Source organism: Coregonus lavaretus, assembly GCF_964263955.1.
Source record: "Coregonus lavaretus genome assembly, chromosome: 1".
Taxonomy (NCBI): Eukaryota; Metazoa; Chordata; class Actinopteri; order Salmoniformes; family Salmonidae; genus Coregonus; species Coregonus lavaretus.
Genome location: NC_139988.1, coordinates 73,496,674 through 73,516,090, shown reverse-complemented (window position 1 = coordinate 73,516,090; position 19,417 = coordinate 73,496,674). Strand labels below are relative to the sequence as shown.

Sequence of the window (19,417 nt, the reverse complement as noted above, 5' to 3'; positions counted from 1 at the left end):
TAATCTTAGTCCAATACGAGGCGAGTAATCTCTGTCCTGATATCCATAAGCTCTTTTTGGTGGCAGAAACATTATGTACATCATAAATTACAAATTATTTTATTCTCCGGCTCCATTCTTGAAGAATCTCCCAGTCCCTGCCGCTGAAAAACATCCCCACAGCATGATGCTGCCACCACCATGCTTCACCGTAGGGATGGTGCCAGGTTTCCTCCAGATGTGAGACTTGGCATTCAGGCCAAAGAGTTCAATATTGGTTTCATCAGACCAGAGAATCTTGTTTCTCATGGTCTGAGAGTCCTTTAGGTGCCTTTTGGCAAACTCAAAGCGGGCTGTCATGTGCCTTTTACTAAAGAGTGGCTACCGTCTGGCCACTCTACCATAAAGGCCTGATTGGTGGAGTGCTGCAGAGATAGTTGTCCTTCTGCAAGGTTCTCCCATCTCCATAGAGGAACTCTGGAGCTCTGTCAGAGTGACCACCGGGTTCTTCCTTACCTCCCTGACCAAGGCCCTTCTCCCTTTATTGCTCAGTTTGGCCGGGCAGTCAGCTCTAGGAAGAGTCTTGGTGGTTCCAAACTTCTTCCATTTAAGAATGATGGAGGCCACTGTGTTCTTGGGGACCTTCAATGCTGCAGAAATGTTTTGGTACCCTTCCCCAGATCTGTGCCTCGACACATCCCGTCTCGGAACTCTACAGACAATTCCTCCGATCTCATGGCTTGGTTTTTGCTCTGACATGCACTGTCAACTGTGGGACCTTATATAGACAGGTGTGTGCCTCTCCAAATATGTAAATACAGTATTTCTAAAAACCAGTTTTCGCTTTGTCATTATGGGGTATTGTATTCGCTTTGTCAGCAGCGTTTGTGACGTTATGCAAATATTTCATGAAAAGTGGGGGGGACCACTAATCAGACTTGTTGTGAATGGTTTTGTGCGTCAAAATCGGAAGCTCGTTTTTATTTTATTTTACTTCTCTGCAATTAAAAAAATACCTCCCACATAACCAAGGGTCTACAATGGTGATTTGTTATGTCATCGATTTATTTATTTATTTTCTTTCCTTTTTAATTATAGTACCAAAGTACTAAAACCTAAAGATGCTGCTCTTCTACTAATCTCACTGCAACTCCCCTCCATGTCTCCGACCACTACTTTGTTTCCTTTTCTCTCTCGCTCTCCTCCCACACTACTCACTCTGCCCCTACACAGATGGTAATGCGCCGCCGCAACCTTCGCTCTCTCTCTCCCACTACTCTCTCCTCTTCCATCCTATCATCTCTTCCCTCTGCTCAATCCTTCTCCCTCCAATCTCCTGATTCTGCCTCCTCAACCCTCCTCTCCTCCCTTTCTGCATCCTTTGACTCTCTGTGTCCCCTATCCTCCCGGCCGGCTCGGTCCTCCCCTCCAGCTCCGTGGCTTGATGACTCATTGCGAGCTCACAGAACAGAGCTCCGGGCAGCGGAGCGGAAATGGAAGAAAACTAAACTCCCTGCCGACCTGGCATCTTTTCACTCCCTCCTCTCTACATTTTCTTCATCTGTTTCTGCTGCTAAGGCCACTTTCTACCACTCTAAATTCCAAGCATCTGCCTCTAACCCTAGGAAGCTCTTTGCCACATTTTCCTCCCTCCTGAATCCTCCCCCCCCCCGCCCCCCCCTCCTCTCTCTCTGTGGATGACTTCGTCAACCACTTTGAAAAGAAGGTTGACGACATTCGATCCTCGTTTGTTAAGTCTAATGACACTGCTGGTCCTACTCACACTGCCCTACCCTATGCTTTGACTTCTTTCTCCCCTCTCTCTCCAGATAAAATCCTGCGACTTGTGACTGCAGGCCGCCCAACAACCTGCCCGCTTGACCCCATCCCCACCTCTCTTCTCCAGACCATCTCCGGTGACCTTCTCCCCTACCTCACCTCGCTGATCAACTCATCCTTGACCGCTGGCCATGTCCCTTCCGTCTTCAAGAGAGCGAGAGTTGCTCCCCTTCTCAAAAAACCAACACTCGATCCCACTGATGTCAACAACTACAGACCAGTATCCCTTCTTTCTTTTCTTTCCAAAACTATTGAGCGTGCCGTCTTTAGCCAACTCTCTTGCTATCTCTCTCAGAATGACCTTCTTGATCCAAACCAGTCAGGTTTCAGGACTGGTCATTCAACTGAGACTGCTCTTCTCTGTGTCACGGAGGCTCTCCGCACTGCTAAAGCTAACTCTCTCTCCTCTGCTCTTGTCCTTCTAGACCTGTCTGCTGCCTTTGATACTGTGAACCATCAGATCCTCCTCTCCACCCTCTCCGAGCTGGGCATCTCCGGCGCGGCTCACTCCTGGATTGCGTCCTACCTGACCGGTCGCTCCTACCAAGTGGCGTGGCGAGAAGCTGTCTCCGCACCACGTGCTCTCACCACTGGTGTCCCCCAGGGCTCAGTTCTAGGCCCTCTCCTTTTCTCCCTATACACCAAGTCACTTGGCTCTGTCATATCCTCACATGGCCTCTCCTATCATTGCTACGCTGATGATACACAACTAATCTTCTCCTTTCCCCCTTCTGATAACCAGGTGGCGAATCGCATCTCTGCATGTCTGGCAGACATATCAGTATGGATGACGGATCACCACCTCAAGCTGAACCCTGGCAAGACGGAGCTGCTCTTCCTCCCGGGGAAGGACTGCCCGTTCCATGATCTCGCCATCACGGTTGACAACTCCGCTGTGTCCTCCTCCCAGAGTGCGAAGAGCCTAGGCGTGACCCTGGACAACACCCTGTCGTTCTCCGCCAACATCAAGGCGGTGACCCGCTCCTGCAGGTTCATGCTCTACAACATCCGGAGAGTACGACCCTGCCTTACACAGGAAGCGGCACAGGTCCTAATCCAGGCACTTGTCATCTCCCGTCTGGACTACTGCAACTCGCTGTTGGCTGGCCTCCCTGCCTGTGCCATTAAACCCCTACAACTCATCCAGAATGCCGCAGCCCGTCTGGTGTTCAACCTTCCCAAGTTCTCTCACGTCACCCCCCTCCTCCGCACACTCCACTGGCTTCCAGTTGAAGCTCGCATCCGCTACAAGACCATGGTGCTTGCCTATGGAGCAGTGAGGGGAACGGCACCTCTGTACCTTCGGGCTCTGATCAGTCCCTACACCCAAACGAGGGCATTGCGTTCATCCACCTCTGGCCTGCTGGCTCCCCTTCCTCTGCGGAAGCATAGCTCCCGCTCAGCCCAGTCAAAACTGTTCGCTGCTCTGGCACCCCAATGGTGGAACAAGCTCCCTCACGACGCCAGGACAGCGGAGTCACTCACCACCTTCCGGAGACATTTGAAACCCCACCTCTTTAAGGAATACCTGGGATAGGATAAAGTAATCCTTCTACCCCCCCCCCAAAAAAAATTGTAAAGTGGTTATCCCACTGGCTATAGGGTGAACGCACCAATTTGTGAGCCGCCCTGGATAAGAGCGTCTGCTAAATGACGTAAATGTGCCCTTGAGCAAGGCACTTAACCCTAATTGCTCCTGTAAGTCGCTCTGGATAAGAGCGTCTGCTAAATGACTAAAATGTAAATGTAAATGTAAGAGATATATTTTTAAACTACATTAACATGTGTCTCAAATGCATTGATGTTGTTTTTCTGTCTCCGTTAATATGGCAAAACGTTATGTTTATGCATTGTTTAAAGTACTTAAGGAAAGCAAATTGGCTTGTCCCAGTAGTGACCCAGTAGAGTTGTAGCGACATGTTTTTTGGGATTAAGAGATATCCATCTATTATTTTGAATGCTAGAAAGTAAACAAAGGTAGGCCTAAAGTGGCACTCTAGTCTCCTTTTAACACCTGATTTACTTAAAAGGCACATCTCAATAGGTGGTCCAGGTAAGTCAGGACATAGCACAAGTGGGGGGGTGGCCCTTTCCTCTTTTGTTCTTTATTGCTCCTCTATTGTTCCTCAAGCAGGGGGGAGGCCGATGGCATCAAGGATTCCCATCAGACCAACTCCTTGAATGCCCTACTCCTAGAAGTTTACAGTTGTGTCCAAAAAACATTATTTTGCTCAAAACTCCCCTGTAGCTCAGTTGGTAGAGCATGGCGCTTGCAATGCCATGGTTGTGGGTTCGTTTCCCACGGTGGGGGGTGGGGTGGGGGGGGGGGGTGCAGTATGAAAATGTATGCACTCACTAACTGTAAGTCGCCCTGGATAAGAGCGTCTGCTAAATGACTAAAATATAAAACTATTTTTATACCTTTAGTGTGTGTACTTTACTGTATTTATACTTGGTATATCGCTTTTCAACAGTAAAGGTTAAATCGCTGGAGGACGTCTTTAATATATTGTATACTGTAGATCAATAAAACAAAGAAGGCTATTAAAATGCATGTTTTTTACAAATATAATGTGTCCCTAAGTTTAATTTCATTGATGTTACCGTTATCACTCTTTAGAAAGATATACAAGGACATTGACCATCCCCTCCAGTGGCAAACTGTTATCGAGGTAGGGGCCTAGATTAAATAAAATTATTCGCTAAATCACAACCTTTTATTATGTCAAATTAGAGGATTCCATTGATAATTTGGTGTGTCTAAATACAAAGTGTCATTGGTGTTACTCAATTTAAATGAAGGGAAATTACATTGTGAGCTAAATGATTAATCATATCACTTTAGTAAATTATTTTCAAAGGGTTAATGACCTTAGCATTTGTGGCCATTTAAGAAAATCCTCAATGACCTCAAATTTGACATTGGTGTTACCGTCATTGGTGTTACTACTCCTACTGGTGGCACAATGTTATTATAATGATACATTTAAAGCCATTAAGCTGCCATATTAGTTGATTTAAAAATGGGAAGATGTACCCAAATATATTACAAATAAAACATAACAAGTTCATTTTTTTCAAAATGCCATGCCCAAATGACACCGCAATTCAAGAAAGACCCAGGTATGTTTTGTATTTGCTCGCGGGATGTCTATGGCAATAGACAAGAGGCTCTATGTTTTAACAATACTAATGCTATGGTTAATCTAAGTGCTGGCGGTAGTGCTATAGGTCTGGGGGTGTGCCAGAGATATTTGTGCTATTTTCACAGCCGTTATTATGAGCGCAATTGCTGACAGTGACACGAAATGCTGGGTCTTAGTGAATAAACAAGTTGTAGTTGTGACAAGGGCTTGGCCACTCACTGGTCAATCAAGGCGTTCCATGGCTTAATACTGCATGCGTTTGTCTGAAGGTCTGTAGGTTATTGATGGTCATGAACGCCAATTCGGCTGAGGGCACGGAATATTATCGTCCTAGTCTATTGTGGATTGATACTACAGATTAGTAGCCCTTTACACTCATAACAGTATACGGGTTGAAAATGGCAGATTTTGACACTGATAAGTGGCTAAATTGGAACACAGTGGCTGTACAGATTCTCCGCTTCACAGCTCTGTATGGGTTTTGACTGACAGCCGTTCTGAACTTAAGCACCGCACGCGACAAGAGGTTGCCCCCATCCCTCCCGCTAATTGGGCAACTTTAGCAAACGTTTTGTTGTCTGAGTGAGTGAAATGCTGTAATATTACAAGGAATCTATGTATTTTGAAGGATGAGACGTTGAGGATTATAATAAATACAGCTTTGATGTCATACAAGCAAGCCAAACATCTGTGAGTCTAAATGTGCACTTCACATTTCCATAATCATAAAACTAATGTAATATACAGTGTCAACGTTTATGATCACTATGTTTGATGTACAGTTACAAGCTGACATGGCATTATATCCTGGGTTGTTTTGAACAGAATTAGGTTATATACAACATTCTATGCTCACCAAAATTACGATCTGCTTCTCTGAATTACCTAGTGAAAGCCTAACACTGTAATATCATATTTTATAATTTAGCTAGTCATGTTGGCAATAGAACAAGCTTTCAAATTATACCCACCTGACCCAGATTGCAATTTATAATGGACCATTTTTGGATTGGGTAAACAACAACAGTAAATTGTGTAAAGGCGGAGATGCAGGGCTGTGTTCCAAACAAAACATCTACAAGTGTGCTTTCTATACTTCCTCAAACGCACAGCTAGGAAAGGTCAAAAAAGCACCTTATAGTTGAAGACTCTTCTTTGAATCATAAAGGTGCATTGAAATTACTTAAACCGTACACACTCAAAATCCTGCAATATTTGTCTTATGTTGCACCTACCCAAAGTTTTCCAGGAATATTCTTATGCTACTGAATGTATCTAGAGTATTTTCAGATTTCTTTATCAACACAATATGCGGTGAAAAGTACAGTATAAATGTAAAACGCACATAAAATCAATAGTGTAATGTTTGGATTCAGTCTTCTGGCAGGTGAACTGTTGTGTCCTCAACTTTTGTATAATAACTGTCACATAATCGCCAAACTGTTCCCTTTTAATTGCTACCATGGTTATGCATTTCCATATTTCTTCTGAAAGAAAGATCTCAATTTAGCCAATTCCCACGAGTGTAAGGGGTTAAATAGCATAGGCTACAGTAACGAGTGATAGCGGAAAAAATTTTTTTTACAAGAACAGTGTTTGCTCAATATGTTTGGAGTGTTGACAGTCAACATTGTTGTAACTGGCTTCAACGAGTATAGGCCTTCACGCATTGCACTTCTCAAATAAAAAATACTAGTCTCCCGTAAATGGTATTGTATGTGTGAGGCATGTTCTCAATAAGCAAGATATATCCTAGGCCTTCGCGTCTTTGGTAGCCGGACAAGAGGCGCTCTTTGGAAATGGGGATGGATTCAAGCTGAATGGAGTATGCACTGCAGGTAGGCCTATGTGAATTGTGAATAATGCAAAAGGATGTCGGCAAAAAAGTCTCACGAGTAGACCATTTAGAAAACGTTTATGGATAGGCTACTTGGCTAATGCATGGCCAGGATAAGACAGACACATTGCTGTTGAACCAGCTTTCGTTATAGTTGGGTAAGGGTAGCCTACTAAGAGCTTTTTTTTATCAAACAAAAAAACAAGCAATTGTTACAGGAAATAACCAAATGTTTCTAAATAGGAGTGTCACCAGATTATCCCATCTCTCGTTCCATGATGGGCATACAGCCTACATAAGAGTATTTATTTTATTTTTTTACACACATCCAAAATAATAACAGGAGCTGGCTAATATAATGTAATAGCCTACATAGATAAAAAGGGGATGTCCGCTCACTGTTTTGCTGCTACCAAAATGTATCTTTGAATAAAGCTTTGGTGATTAAGATTTATTTCAAAGTGGTCTCACGAGCAAAACCCTTTATCGATAGTCTTGACTACTTGGCGAATGCGTTGGGCATGACAAAAAAACTGCCTTCGTTGAGAGGAGGCTATGAAAAACAAAAAAGATACGTTTTTTATGTTTCTAAATACGAGGTTTACGGCCACAAAAAGCACATATCTTGTTCCATGTGCATATGGGCAGTGTCGTCACTGCTGGATAGGCTACACTTTTGTTGTCAAAATCCATGCCTTAACCAACCACTAAGATCAGCTTTCGGTTAGTCTTAAATATCCCCACCAGCGCATACTGAAATTGGCACTTTGACGCACCTTTTTAAGGACACATCTCAGATATTGACACCCCTCCCCTCCCACCTCAGCGCAAGCGAGCTCATATAAGACAGGTAAATTACAAATCCTGGTGCTAGGGCTTGAAAACAGAAGAGCGCGGGCTTTAACAGGTCAAAATTGCAAACGAGCGTGCGTTTGACAATTGTGCTGGCTTAACACCATCTGAAAATAGAGCCCATTGAGGACACTTAGGACTTAAACAGCTAGCTAGGTAGAGGCTTCTTTCTTCCCATAAAGTTGTGAATGTGTAGTTAGCGTTACCCCAGAGGGGCCTACCTTTTGGATCCTCTGATTTGATCTCCTCTGCTTTTGCAGCTGCCACATCTGTCCCGTCTTTGTTTTTCTCACCTTCCTCTTCCCTACCAGTTGTTTTCTCAGTGTCCCCCACTCCGAGCGCCTCTATTCCCTCTCTCAGTGAGGAGTCTGTAGTAGCCTCTGCAGCCTGCATTATCTTGATGTTGCTACTATGCTAGAGAGAGTTTGAGTTGAGTTACATGTTAGCACCAGTAACAGTAATGTTTGCTACAAACCCACTCCTAGGACAGAAGACATGCATATAAAAAAAAAAACATGATCTATGTTGAGAAAATGTCTTTCAACACAGCTTATGGCGCAATTTCGGGTCCGAAAAATAGCCTAGCTATTACATGGATGCCGAACATTCAGCCAGCTCCGCAGTCCCTATGGAAGCTCTAGTCTACAGTGCCTGGTTAAATTCTGTTTAGGAACACTTTTAATATGTCTCCATGGTTAAAGTAATAAGAAATAAAGTGCCTTCAGAAGGTACCCCTTGACTTATTTCACATTTTGTTGTGTTACAGCCTGAACTCAAAATTGTTTTTACTCACCCATCTACACACAATACCCCATAAAGATTAAGTGAAAACATGTTTTTAGAAATGTTTGCAAAAGGAAAAAGCACACTTGGCAGCGATTACAGCTGTAAGTCTTTCTGGATAAGTCTCTAAGAGCTTTCCACACCTGGATTGTGCAACATTTGCCCATTATTCTTTTTAAAATTCTTCAAGCTCGGTCAAATTGCCATAGATTTAAGTCAAAACTGTAACTTGGCCACTCAGGAACATTCACTGTCTTATTTGTAAGAAACTCCAGCGTAGATTTGGCCTTGTGTTTAAGGTTATTGTCCTGCTGAAAAATTAATGAATTTCCCAGTGTCTGGTGGAAAGCAGACTGAACCAGGTTTTCCTCTAGGATTTTGCCTTTGCTTAGCTCCATTCCGTTTTTTTTTTAATCCTGAAAAACCTTAATGATTACAAGTATACCCATAACATGATGCAGCCACCACTATGTTTGAAAATATGGAGAGCAGTACTCAGTAATGTGTTGTATTTTCCCCAAACATAACACTTTGTATTCAGGACAAAAAAGTTAATTGCTTTGCCACATTTTTATAGTATTACTTGCTATGATTACTTGTTGCAAACAGGATGCATGTTTTGGAATATTTTTATTCTGTACAGCCTTCCTTCTTTTCACTCTGTCATTTAGGTTAGTATTGTGGAGTAACTACAATGTAGTTAATCCATCCTCTGTTTTCCCCTATCACAGCCATTCAACTCTGTAACTGATTTAAAGTCACCATTGGCCTCATGATGAAATCCCTGAGCGGTTTCCTTCCTCTCTGGCAACTGAGTTAGGAAGGACGCCTGTATCTTTGTAATGACTGGGTGTTTTGATACACCTATCCAAAGTGTAATTAATAACTTCACCATGCTCAAAGGAATATTCAAGATCTGCTATTTTTTTTTCCACTCAGCTACCAACAGATGCCCTTCTTCGCGAGGCATTGGAAAACCTCCCTGGTCTTTGTGGTCGAATCTGTGTTTGAAATTCACTGCTCAACTGAGGGACCTTAAAGATAATTGTATGTGTGGGATACAGACATGAGGTAGTCATTAAAAAATAATGTTAAACACTATTATTGTACACAGAGTGAGTCCATGCAACTTATGACTTGTTAAGCACATTTTTAATCCTGAACATATTTAGGCTTGCCATAACAAAGGGGTTGAATACTTATTGACTCAAGACATTTCAGCTTTTCATTTTCAATTAATTAGTAAAAATGTCCAAAAACATAATTCCACTTTGACATTATTTTTTCTTTATTTATTTTTATTTCACCTTTATTTAACCAGGTAAACCAGTTGAGAACAAGTTCTCATTTACAACTGCGACCTGGCCAAGATAAAGCAAAGCAGTGCGATAAAAACAACAGAGTTACATATGGGGTAAAACAAAACAAAGTCAAAAATACAACAGAAATACAATTAATATACAGTGTGCAAATTTAGCAAGTTATGGAGGTAAGGCAATAAAATAGGCTATAGTGCAAAATAATTACAATTTAGTATTAACACTGGAATGATGTGCAAGAGATGATGTGCAAATAGAGATACTGGGGTACAAATGAGCAAAATAAATAACAATATAGGGATGAGGTAGTTGGGCGGGCTAATTTCAGATGGGCTGTGTACAGGTGCAGTGATCGGTAAGGTGCTCTGACAACTGATGCTTAAAGTTAGTGAGGGAGATAAGTGTCTCCAGCTTCAGAGATTTTTGCAATTTGTTCCAGTCATTGGCAGCAGAGAACTGGAAGGAATTGCGGCCAAAGGAGGTGTTGGCTTTGGGGATGACCAGTGAGATATACCCGCTGGAGCGCAGACTACGGGTGGGTGTTGCTATGGTGACCAATGAGCTAAGATAAGGCGGGGATTTGCCTAGCAGTGATTTATAGATGGCCTGGAGCCAGTGGGTTTGGCGACGAATATGTAGTGAGGACCAGCCAACAAGAGCGTACAGGTCACAGTGGTGGGTATTATATGGGGCTTTGGAGACAAAACGGATGGCACTGTGATAGACAACATCCAATTTGCTGAGTAGAGTGTTGGAGGCTATTTTGTAAATGACATCGCCGAAGTCAAGGATCGGTAGGATAGTCAGTTTTACGAGGGCATGTTTGGCAGCATGAGTGAAGGAGGCTTTGTTGCGAAATAGGAAACCGATTCTAGATTTAACTTTGGATTGGAGATTCTTAATGTGAGTCTGGAAGGAGAGTTTACAGTCTAACCAGACACCTAGATATTTGTAGTTGTCCACATACTCTAGGTCAGACCCGTCTAGAGTAGTGATTCTAGTCGGGTGGGCGGGTGCAAGCAGCGTTCGGTTGAAGAGCATGCATTTAGTTTTACTAGTGTTTAAGAGCAGTTGGAGGCTACTGAAGGAGTGTTGTATGGAATTGAAGCTCGTTTGGAGGTTTGTTAACACAGTGTCCAATGAAGGGCCAGATGTATACAAAATGGTGTCGTCTGCGTAGAGGTGGATCTGAGAGTCACCAGCAGCAAGAGCGACGTCATTGATATACACAGAGAAAAGAGTTGGCCCAAGAATTGAACCCTGTGGCACCCCCATAGAGACTGCCATAGGTCCAGACAACAGGCCCTCCGATTTGACACATTGAACTCTATCTGAGAAGTATTTGGTGAACCAGGCGATCCAGTCATTTGAGAAACCAAGGCTATTTAGTCTGCCAATAAGAATGCGGTGGTTGACAGAGTCGAAAGCCTTGGCCAGGTCAATGAAAACGGCTGCACAGTACTGTCTATTATCGATCGCGGTTATAATATCGTTTAGGACCTTGAGCGTGGCTGAAGTGCACCCATGACCAGCTCGGAAACCGGATTGCATAGCGGAGAAGGTACGGTGGGATTCGAAATGGTCGGTGATCTGTTTGTTGACTTGGCTTTCAAAAACTTTTGAAAGGCAGGGCAGGATGGATATGGGTCTGTAACAGTTTGGATCTAGAGTGTCACCCCCTTTGAAGAGGGGGATGACCGCGGCAGCTTTCCAATCTCTGGGGATCTCAGACGTTACGAAAGAGAGGTTGAACAGGCTAGTAATAGGGGTTGCGACAATTTCGGCGGCTAGTTTTAGAAAGAAAGGGTCCAGATTGTCTAGCCCAGATGATTTGTAGGGGTCCAGATTTTGCAGCTCTTTCAGAACATCAGCTGTCTGGATTTGTGTGAAGGAGAAGCGGGGGGGGCATGGGCAAGTTGCAGCGGAGGGTGCAGAGCTGGTGGCCGGGGTAGTGGTAGCCAGGTGGAAAGCATGGCCAGCCGTAGCAAAATGCTTGTTGAAATTCTCGATTATTGTAGATTTATCGGTGGTGATAGTGTTTCCTAGCCTCAGTGCAGTGGGCAGCTGGGAGGAAGTGCTCTTATTTTCCATGGACTTTACAGTGTCCCAAAACTTTTTGGAGTTAGTGCTACAGGATGCAAATTTCTGTTTGAAAAAGTTAGCCTTTGCTTTCCTAACTGCTTGTGTATATTGGTTCCTAACTTCCCTGAAAAGTTGCATATCACGGGGGCTATTTGATGCTAATGCAGTACGCCACAGGTTGTTTTTGTGCTGGTCAAGGGCAGTCAAGTCTGAGGAGAACCAGGGGCTATATCTGTTCTTAGTTCTGTATTTTTTGAATGGGGCATGTCTATTTAAGATTGAGAGGAAATTACTTTTAAAGAACCAGGCATCCTCTACTGACGGAATGAGATCTATATCCATCCAGGATACCTGGGCCAGGTCAATTAGGAAGGCCTGCTCGCTGAAGTGTTTTTGGGAGCGTTTGACAGTGATGAGGGGTGGTCGTTTGACCGCGGACCCGTTACGGACGCAGGCAATAAGGCAGTGATCGCTGAGATCCTGGTTGAAGACAGCGGAGGTGTATTTAGAGGGTAAGTTAGTCAGGATGATATCTATGAGGGTACCCATGTTTACGGATTTAGGGTTGTACCTGGTAGGTTCGTTGATAATTTGTGTGAGATTGAGGGCATCTAGTTTAGATTGTAGGATGGCCGGGGTGTTAAGCATATCCCAATTTAGGTCACCAAGCAGTACGAACTCTGAGGATAGATGGGGGGCAATCAATTCACATATGGTGTCCAGGGCACAGCTGGGGGCTGAGGGGGGTCTGTAGCAAGCGGCAACAGTGAGAGATTTATTTCTGGAAAGGTGGATTTTTAGAAGTAGAAGCTCAAACTGTTTGGGCACAGACCTGGATAGTATGATGGAGCTCTGCAGGCTATCTCTACAGTAGATTGCAACTCCACCCCCTTTGGCAGTTCTATCTAGACGGAAAATGTTATAGTTGGGGATGGAAATTTCAGAATTTTTGGTGGCCTTCCTAAGCCAGGATTCAGACACTGCTAGAACATCAGGGTTGGCGGAGTGTGCTAACGCAGTGAATAACTCAAACTTAGGAAGGAGGCTTCTGATATTTATGTGCAGAAAACCAAGACTTTTACGGTTACAGAAGTCAACAAATGATAGCTCCTGGGGAGTAGGAGTGATACTGGGGGCTGCAGGGCCTGGGTTAGCCTCTACATCACCAGAGGAACAGAGGAGGACTAGAATAAGGATACGACTAAAGGCTTTAAGAACTGGTCTTCTAGTGCGTTGGGTACATAGAATAAAGGGGGCAGTTCTCCGGGCGTTGTAGAAAAGATTCAGGGCATTATGTACAGAAAAGGATATGGAAGGATATGAGTACAGTTCAGGTAACCCTAAGCGTTGGGTAACAATGAAAGAGATAGCGTCATTGGAGGCATCGATTGAGCCGGTCTCAGCGTGTATGGGGGGAGGAACAAAGGAACTATATGAGGCAGTTTGAGAGGGACTAGGGGTTCTACATTGAAATTGTATAATAAGAACTAACCCAAACAGCAATAGGCAAGGCATAATTGACATGGGAGAGAGGCATAAAGCAGTCACATGTGTTATTAGAGAGAGCTAAGACACAACTGGAAATAGCGATAACGTTTGGGCTAAGACTAAACAGAAAAAACAGGACAGGGTACCGTGTAAAGGAACAGTCCAGCAGGAATCAGCTGTGCAGCTGAGTGATCATAAGGTCCAGTGAACAGCAATATGTGAGTCCGAGAGCAGTTCAAATTGGTGCTTCAGCACAGCTAGCAGGGAGCACAGTTGTGGTTTGCGTGTGCTAGCGGGCCGGGCTGGCAGATGGATCTTCGTGGTCGTCGCAACGGGAAGCCTGTTGAAACCACATCAGACTATTTCGTCGGCAAACCAGTCGTGTTGGATCGGCGGGGCTCAGTGTCAACACTAGGAGGTCCCGTCCGGTTGACAGAGAGGTAGATAGCCGGGAGATGGGCCTGAGGCTAGCTCAAGGCTAACTGGTGCTTGCTATAGGGCAATGGTAATGGTAATCAGCCAACAACAGGTTGCAGCTAGCTAGCTGGTTGTGATGATCCGGCGCTAGGGTCCAGTGATTCCGGCAGAAAGTCCAATAAGCTCTGGGTCGATAGCACGCTGGGTCGATAGCACGCTGTGCAGACTGGACGACGAATTGTCCAGGCTAGCTAGAGCTGGCTGGTGGATAGTGTAGGCCACGGACAATGGTGAAGACGCTAACGGTGACTAATAACAGGTAGCCACTATTTTCAGCTTACGGTTCTTGATGAAAGTTATAAAGAAATAATAGAATCCTTTCCACGTTGGGTGAGGCTGGTTGCAGGAAAGTATATTTAGTTAAAGAATGAAAGTAAAAAATTGAGAAATATAGACAAAAAAACAAGAAACGGGATATTTACACAGGACGAAAAATAAAAGCGACCGCACTGCTACGCCATCTATGGAGTATTGTGTGTAGGCCAGTGACAAAAAACTCAATTTAATCCATTTTAAAATTCAGGTTGTAACAACATTTTACATTTAGGTCATTTTACAGACACTCTTATCCAGAGCGACTTACAGTTAGTGAGTGCAAGCACCATGCTCTACCAACTGAGCTACAGGGGATCCTGTATATGGAAAAAGTCAAGGGGTGTGAATACTTTCTGAAGGCATTGTAGATGTAATTGTTGTAAAAATATGTTAATGTGCTTCATTTACTATCATCCTATATCGAAATATTGATTATTTTGACATTATTAATTATTTTATATTATGCTAATTTCTCCATGGTGGACAGAACATTTTACTACATTACACAGACAAACGTTTCACCACACAAGAATTACAGGAAATACACATCCTTTTTACCTTAGATTGGTAATGTTAGTATAAAAGTTGATAGTCATCACAAGCTAACAAAAACGATTGCTTAAAACAGATCAATATCTTTGGTTTAGTATCAGTTTCTCATATGTGCCAGTCCGTAGACGGATTTAGAACGCAACTGTTATTTTCAGACCACGGTGGCAAGAAAAAATGTGGGCGCTCCTCCTAAACGTCTGAGGGTTAAGCTTTTGCTCAAATGAAAGCCAAACCCTGTAGCTTTTTAAAACCGATGTGAGGTGGTGATTTGTTGAAATTATCCAGTCAGAAAAAGCATTGTTTATTTTTCTTTTCCTTCTTCTTTCTACCGAAAACATTTTCTCACAGAGATATACGTTGATAAATGGCTACTACAGGTCCTCATCTATCGACTGGTATATGTAGTATACCCAAGTTTATTTGAGGTTTTGATCAAAGTAATCAAAAAGTTTAAACGGGAAATGTTGCCGCGGGTATTTTCCAAGTTCCGTTGATTTCAATACAATATCGATGTGAGTGATTAATTTGCGCGCACACTATTAATTACAGTAAAGCAAGCTAATCAATTTCAGTCTGGAGTGACCGCTTTGCAAATATTAGCAAAATACAAGTCATCTGAGCACACATCTGACATGTGTATAGGAGTATTTTATGTCTTGGTCTTCAACATATCACAATGTATTTCAGCATATCGATTATTAATTTGGACAGAATTCTACTTAAATCAGGTAAAAACTACTGAATGAGCCCAAAAATATGCTATGATTGATTAATTTGGATGACATTAGTGAAATCGTGAAAATATGTTTGTCTTGCCTCTATTAGGCTAGCTACACATCAACGTTACATGTTAATAAAGTCAGCTAACTAAGTCAACTGTATGCTAGCTGACTAAATTGCACTCCATGGTGAATAAGTTTCTGATGACCAGGCTTTGTGGAATTCAAGTCAGGCAAATCAATTGTAGTCGAAGGTCAATACGTAAAAATAATTGAATTATGAAACACTTACCTTGTACCTATGCTTATCCTCTGTAGTTGCGTGCCTTTCTTTGTTTGCTGAAATCCATACTTTTTCAATAAACGTTAATCAAATACAACCACGGACTGGTTTCCTTGTTGAGATTCAATTGGCACATGCGCATTTGCGCTGAGTTGCCATCTTAGATCAACAGCAATGAGCAAACAATTATTGAAAAAGTATGGATTTCAGCAAACAAACAAAGCCATGCAACTACAATGAGGACACATATTGGTACAAGTTAAGCTTTTCAGAATTAAACATGTTTAAAGTACCTTGGGCGAATCGATGTAGTCGGAGCTGAATTCCACAAAGCCTGGTCTCTGCTTCACTCCGTTGGTGGAGTTCATCATAAACTTCCTTCACCAGGGAGTGGAGTTTAGTCAGCTAGCTAACTACGTTAGTTAGCAGGAACATGCATTGGAATTGTCACTGTAAGAAACTATTGCAAGATATTGCGTTAGATACCTTAATCCAATGGTCAGTTTGTTTCCGCAGATAGATCTGGTAGACAACGCAAATTATCTTACCGGTTAGTAATTGATAAATGCATCAAAAGTCTAAACATTCAAAACTAAGCAGATGAAAGACACACAGACGTAAACACAGCGCCATTTTCTGGAGAAACGAGACTCAGACAGTGTGGGCGGGGCGTAAGGAACCCATGCACCCAAACATTATTATTCATTTCCAAGCTTCATGATTTCAGGTAACAATATTCATATAGGCCAACATTATGTTATATTGCTTACTTGTACATTGCAACATTTACGGGATTTTTTCTATTTAATTTTGGGGATGAGGAAGTGGTGGGGGAAGTTTACGTCATATTATTTACGTCATACGACCAAGAGTGTCGATTGGTTGCCAACCGCCGATAAACCCCACTAAAGAAGAAGTGTCGATTGGCTCAGTTTGGTTACAGCCCCAGTGCGCTCTATCTTTTGAAAATATTGGGCGGAAGGCCATTTTACGATCGTTTAAGTCCTTTTTAGCAAACAAGTCTGGCATCATTTATTTGAGCAAACATCTTGAACTTTTTATACAAACCACATTTTATAGAGAACCGGAGTAAACTATCGGTAAGGTTGAGTATTTTATTCGCTCTAGTTTCTCGACAACTGAACTGGCTAACGTCATCTAATAACAAAGATAGCCAGCGGTTTACCACCCTATGTGCTTCAAGCTTGTTTGCTAGCTAACGTTAGCTGGCCGACCCGTGTTTTACTATTCGCCCGTTTAGCTAGCTACTGGTGGTGTGAATACTTTATTCGACTCTCCTTATCATTTTCTAGCTAAGCAAAGGGCATTTATTGTTTCATAGACATGGCGGCCCAGCGCGTGGCTGAGGTTGTGAAAGGAACCAAACAGACATCCAGGGTTCGGGTTGCCGTGCGCCTACGGCCCTATATGCACAAGCAGGACGAGAAGGGCGAGGGGGCCTGCGTCAGAAGACTGGATACGGAGACACTGGAGATAATCAACTGGAGGAACGCCACAGAGACTCTGCAATACCAGTCGGTGGCTTTTTGCATGATACAATTTCAACCTTTAGTAATCACATGCCAATATATTTTCATACTTGCTTAAAAACCAAATGTGGTTGAACATAGAAGAGGGTGTGTTTGGGGACCAGATGGATCACTTGCTTCCTTTCACTTCTGTGTGGTCCCATGTTAGTTCCTGTGTGTGTGTGTTGGTATCTAGCCCAAAATACCACAAGCAACATGTCCCACTGACTGTCCCTTAAAATTCTGTGGTGGTTTCAGGTTTGACGTCTTCCACAGTGAGGAGACAACTCAACAGGAGGTGTTCCTATCCTCAGTGAAGCCCATTCTACCCCACATACTGAAAGGACAGAACGCCAGCGTCTTTGCCTACGGCCCAACAGGAGCTGGTATGTCAAAGGGCTCTCCTTTATGTATTCCTTTTGAGGGCGATGAAAGGTACTGTCAATGAGTTGCTGCCACAGGCTGATTTCAGGTTAAGCATCAGTACTTTCACGCAAAATAAGATTGGCCCTATACGGCCTTCCACTGCATTTTTTGCTCTTCTATAACATTTACATTTGAGTCATTTAGCAGATGCTCTTATCCAAAGCGACTTACAGTTAGTGAGTGCATAAATTTTTTCATACTGGCCCCCCGTGGGAATCGAACCCACAACCCTGGCGTTGCAAGCGCCATGCTCTACCAACTGAGCTACACAGGGCATATATCATTGATGTTTCTAGATCTGCTCTAATGCTCATCAGCGATGTACATATGTGCAGCTTTGTGTATACTCTAATGCAGAGGTTCCCAACCTTTTCCTTTAAATTTCGAGTCTGTTTTAGCAGTGAATGTAACATTAAAGGCATGTTATTACAAATGGGGGGGGGGGGGGGGGGGGGGAATCTATTTTTTTTTAAATAAATGCATTTGGTACTGTCTACGGATCACGGGTTGAAAACCACTACTCTAATTTGCATGATCAGTAATGGCTAAACATTAGTGGTTAGCTGCAATATTTTATATCTGGAAGCATGCTAGCAAGCTCCATTATCCACCAGCCAGCACCAACAGCCTGCTTCTCTACCTCCTCAACCAGGGAAGACCCACACTATGCTGGGCAGTCAGGAGCAGCCAGGGGTGATCCCACGGGCGGTCCGAGGTGTCTTCAACCTGGTGAAAGCCAAGGAGAGGGAGGACGAAGGCTGGGACTACAGCATCGGCATGTCTTACCTGGAAATATACAACGAGAAGGTAGGACTGGGTGGTCTGATGTTTTATGAAATATGTTAGCTGTTTTGTTTGGTTATAATTGTTGCGGGTATTTATTGTGATGCATCGTGAGTGCTTTCATGTGTTTGCAAATATGTCCTTCATCAATTCGTTGTTCCTCGCCTCCTCTCTTCGCCTCCTTAAAACACATCAGAGGAGAAAGTCAGAGGGGAGGGACCTTAGATCCTCTCCAATGCATTTTTGAGAATGAGGCGAAGAGAGAGGAGGACACAGGGAATAGAAGGTGAAACGAATGTTGACTCAATGATTTGGGTTTATTCTATTGAGACTTTTTATGGCAGTGTTTTGACATCTCATGGTCTGTCCCTGCCTCCTTCCCTGTCCCAGGTGCTGGACCTGTTGTCCCCCAGTGCTCAGGATCTGCCCATCCGGGAGGACAAGGACAGGAACATCCTCATCCCGGGCCTGACCCACACGCCCCTCTCCTCCTTCTCAGACTTCCACTTTCACTTCATCCCTGCCAGCCTCAACCGCACCACGGCCTCCACCAAGCTCAACCAGCGCTCCAGCCGCAGCCACGCCATTCTGCTCATCAAGGTTTCTACACACACTAACTCCCATAGTTTATATTTTAGATACAGGTTTCCCATGAATTACTTAGTATTAGATACATAACATGACATAGATAGATGGATAGATAGATTACATAAAGTATCTTAACAGGTCTTGGCCTCAGTGCTGTAGACCAGGATGGGGTTGCTGAAAACAATTATCTCCTTGTAACACCCCTCTGGTTGCTGCTGCTATGCCTGTTGGGACACTCTCGGGGAGGTACAGACCTCTGTCCTTAATAACAGTCAGTGTGGCTAGTGAATAAGGCAACTCATATTTTGCAGTCTGAACAAAGATTTAGAGATCTCTGTAGCAGAGCCATAGAGCACGAAATGATTCCCCACCCTCCCTTCCTCTTTCCCTCCATACTCCTTCCATACATTTATCCTTCTC

At 43.5% G+C, this 19,417-nt stretch overlaps 2 protein-coding genes across 5 annotated transcripts in view; one reads left to right on the top strand and one right to left on the bottom strand.

Annotated features, from left to right (window-relative positions):
- The window catches only part of pagr1 (PAXIP1 associated glutamate-rich protein 1), a 41,485-nt gene extending 25,157 nt beyond the window's left edge, over positions 1 to 16,328 (bottom strand). Inside the window, exons 1-3 of one of the 3 annotated variants that reach the window (XM_084178577.1) lie at positions 16,158 to 16,317; positions 15,965 to 16,049; positions 7,875 to 8,067 (exon numbers count right to left, since the gene is read on the bottom strand). In XM_084178577.1, the coding sequence (XP_084034703.1) occupies positions 7,875 to 8,067; positions 15,965 to 16,042 (271 nt within the window). In that variant the 5' untranslated portion in view covers positions 16,043 to 16,049; positions 16,158 to 16,317. Of the gene's footprint in view, positions 1 to 7,874; positions 8,068 to 15,964; positions 16,050 to 16,157 lie in introns of those variants that run through there. The other 2 variants (XM_084178578.1, XM_084178579.1) reach the window with 2 other exon arrangements.
- Positions 16,329 to 16,575: 247 nt separating this feature from the next.
- kif22 (kinesin family member 22) overlaps positions 16,576 to 19,417 on the top strand; it is a 29,619-nt gene continuing 26,777 nt past the window's right edge. For both annotated transcript variants that reach the window (XR_014613196.1, XM_084160188.1), the window contains exons 1-5: positions 16,576 to 16,771; positions 17,014 to 17,206; positions 17,459 to 17,586; positions 18,279 to 18,433; positions 18,800 to 19,009. Coding sequence is in view for 1 of the 2 variants with exons in the window: in XM_084160188.1 (XP_084016314.1) it covers positions 17,016 to 17,206; positions 17,459 to 17,586; positions 18,279 to 18,433; positions 18,800 to 19,009 (684 nt within the window). In the remaining variant the exon portion in view is untranslated. The remainder of the gene's footprint in view (positions 16,772 to 17,013; positions 17,207 to 17,458; positions 17,587 to 18,278; positions 18,434 to 18,799; positions 19,010 to 19,417) is intronic.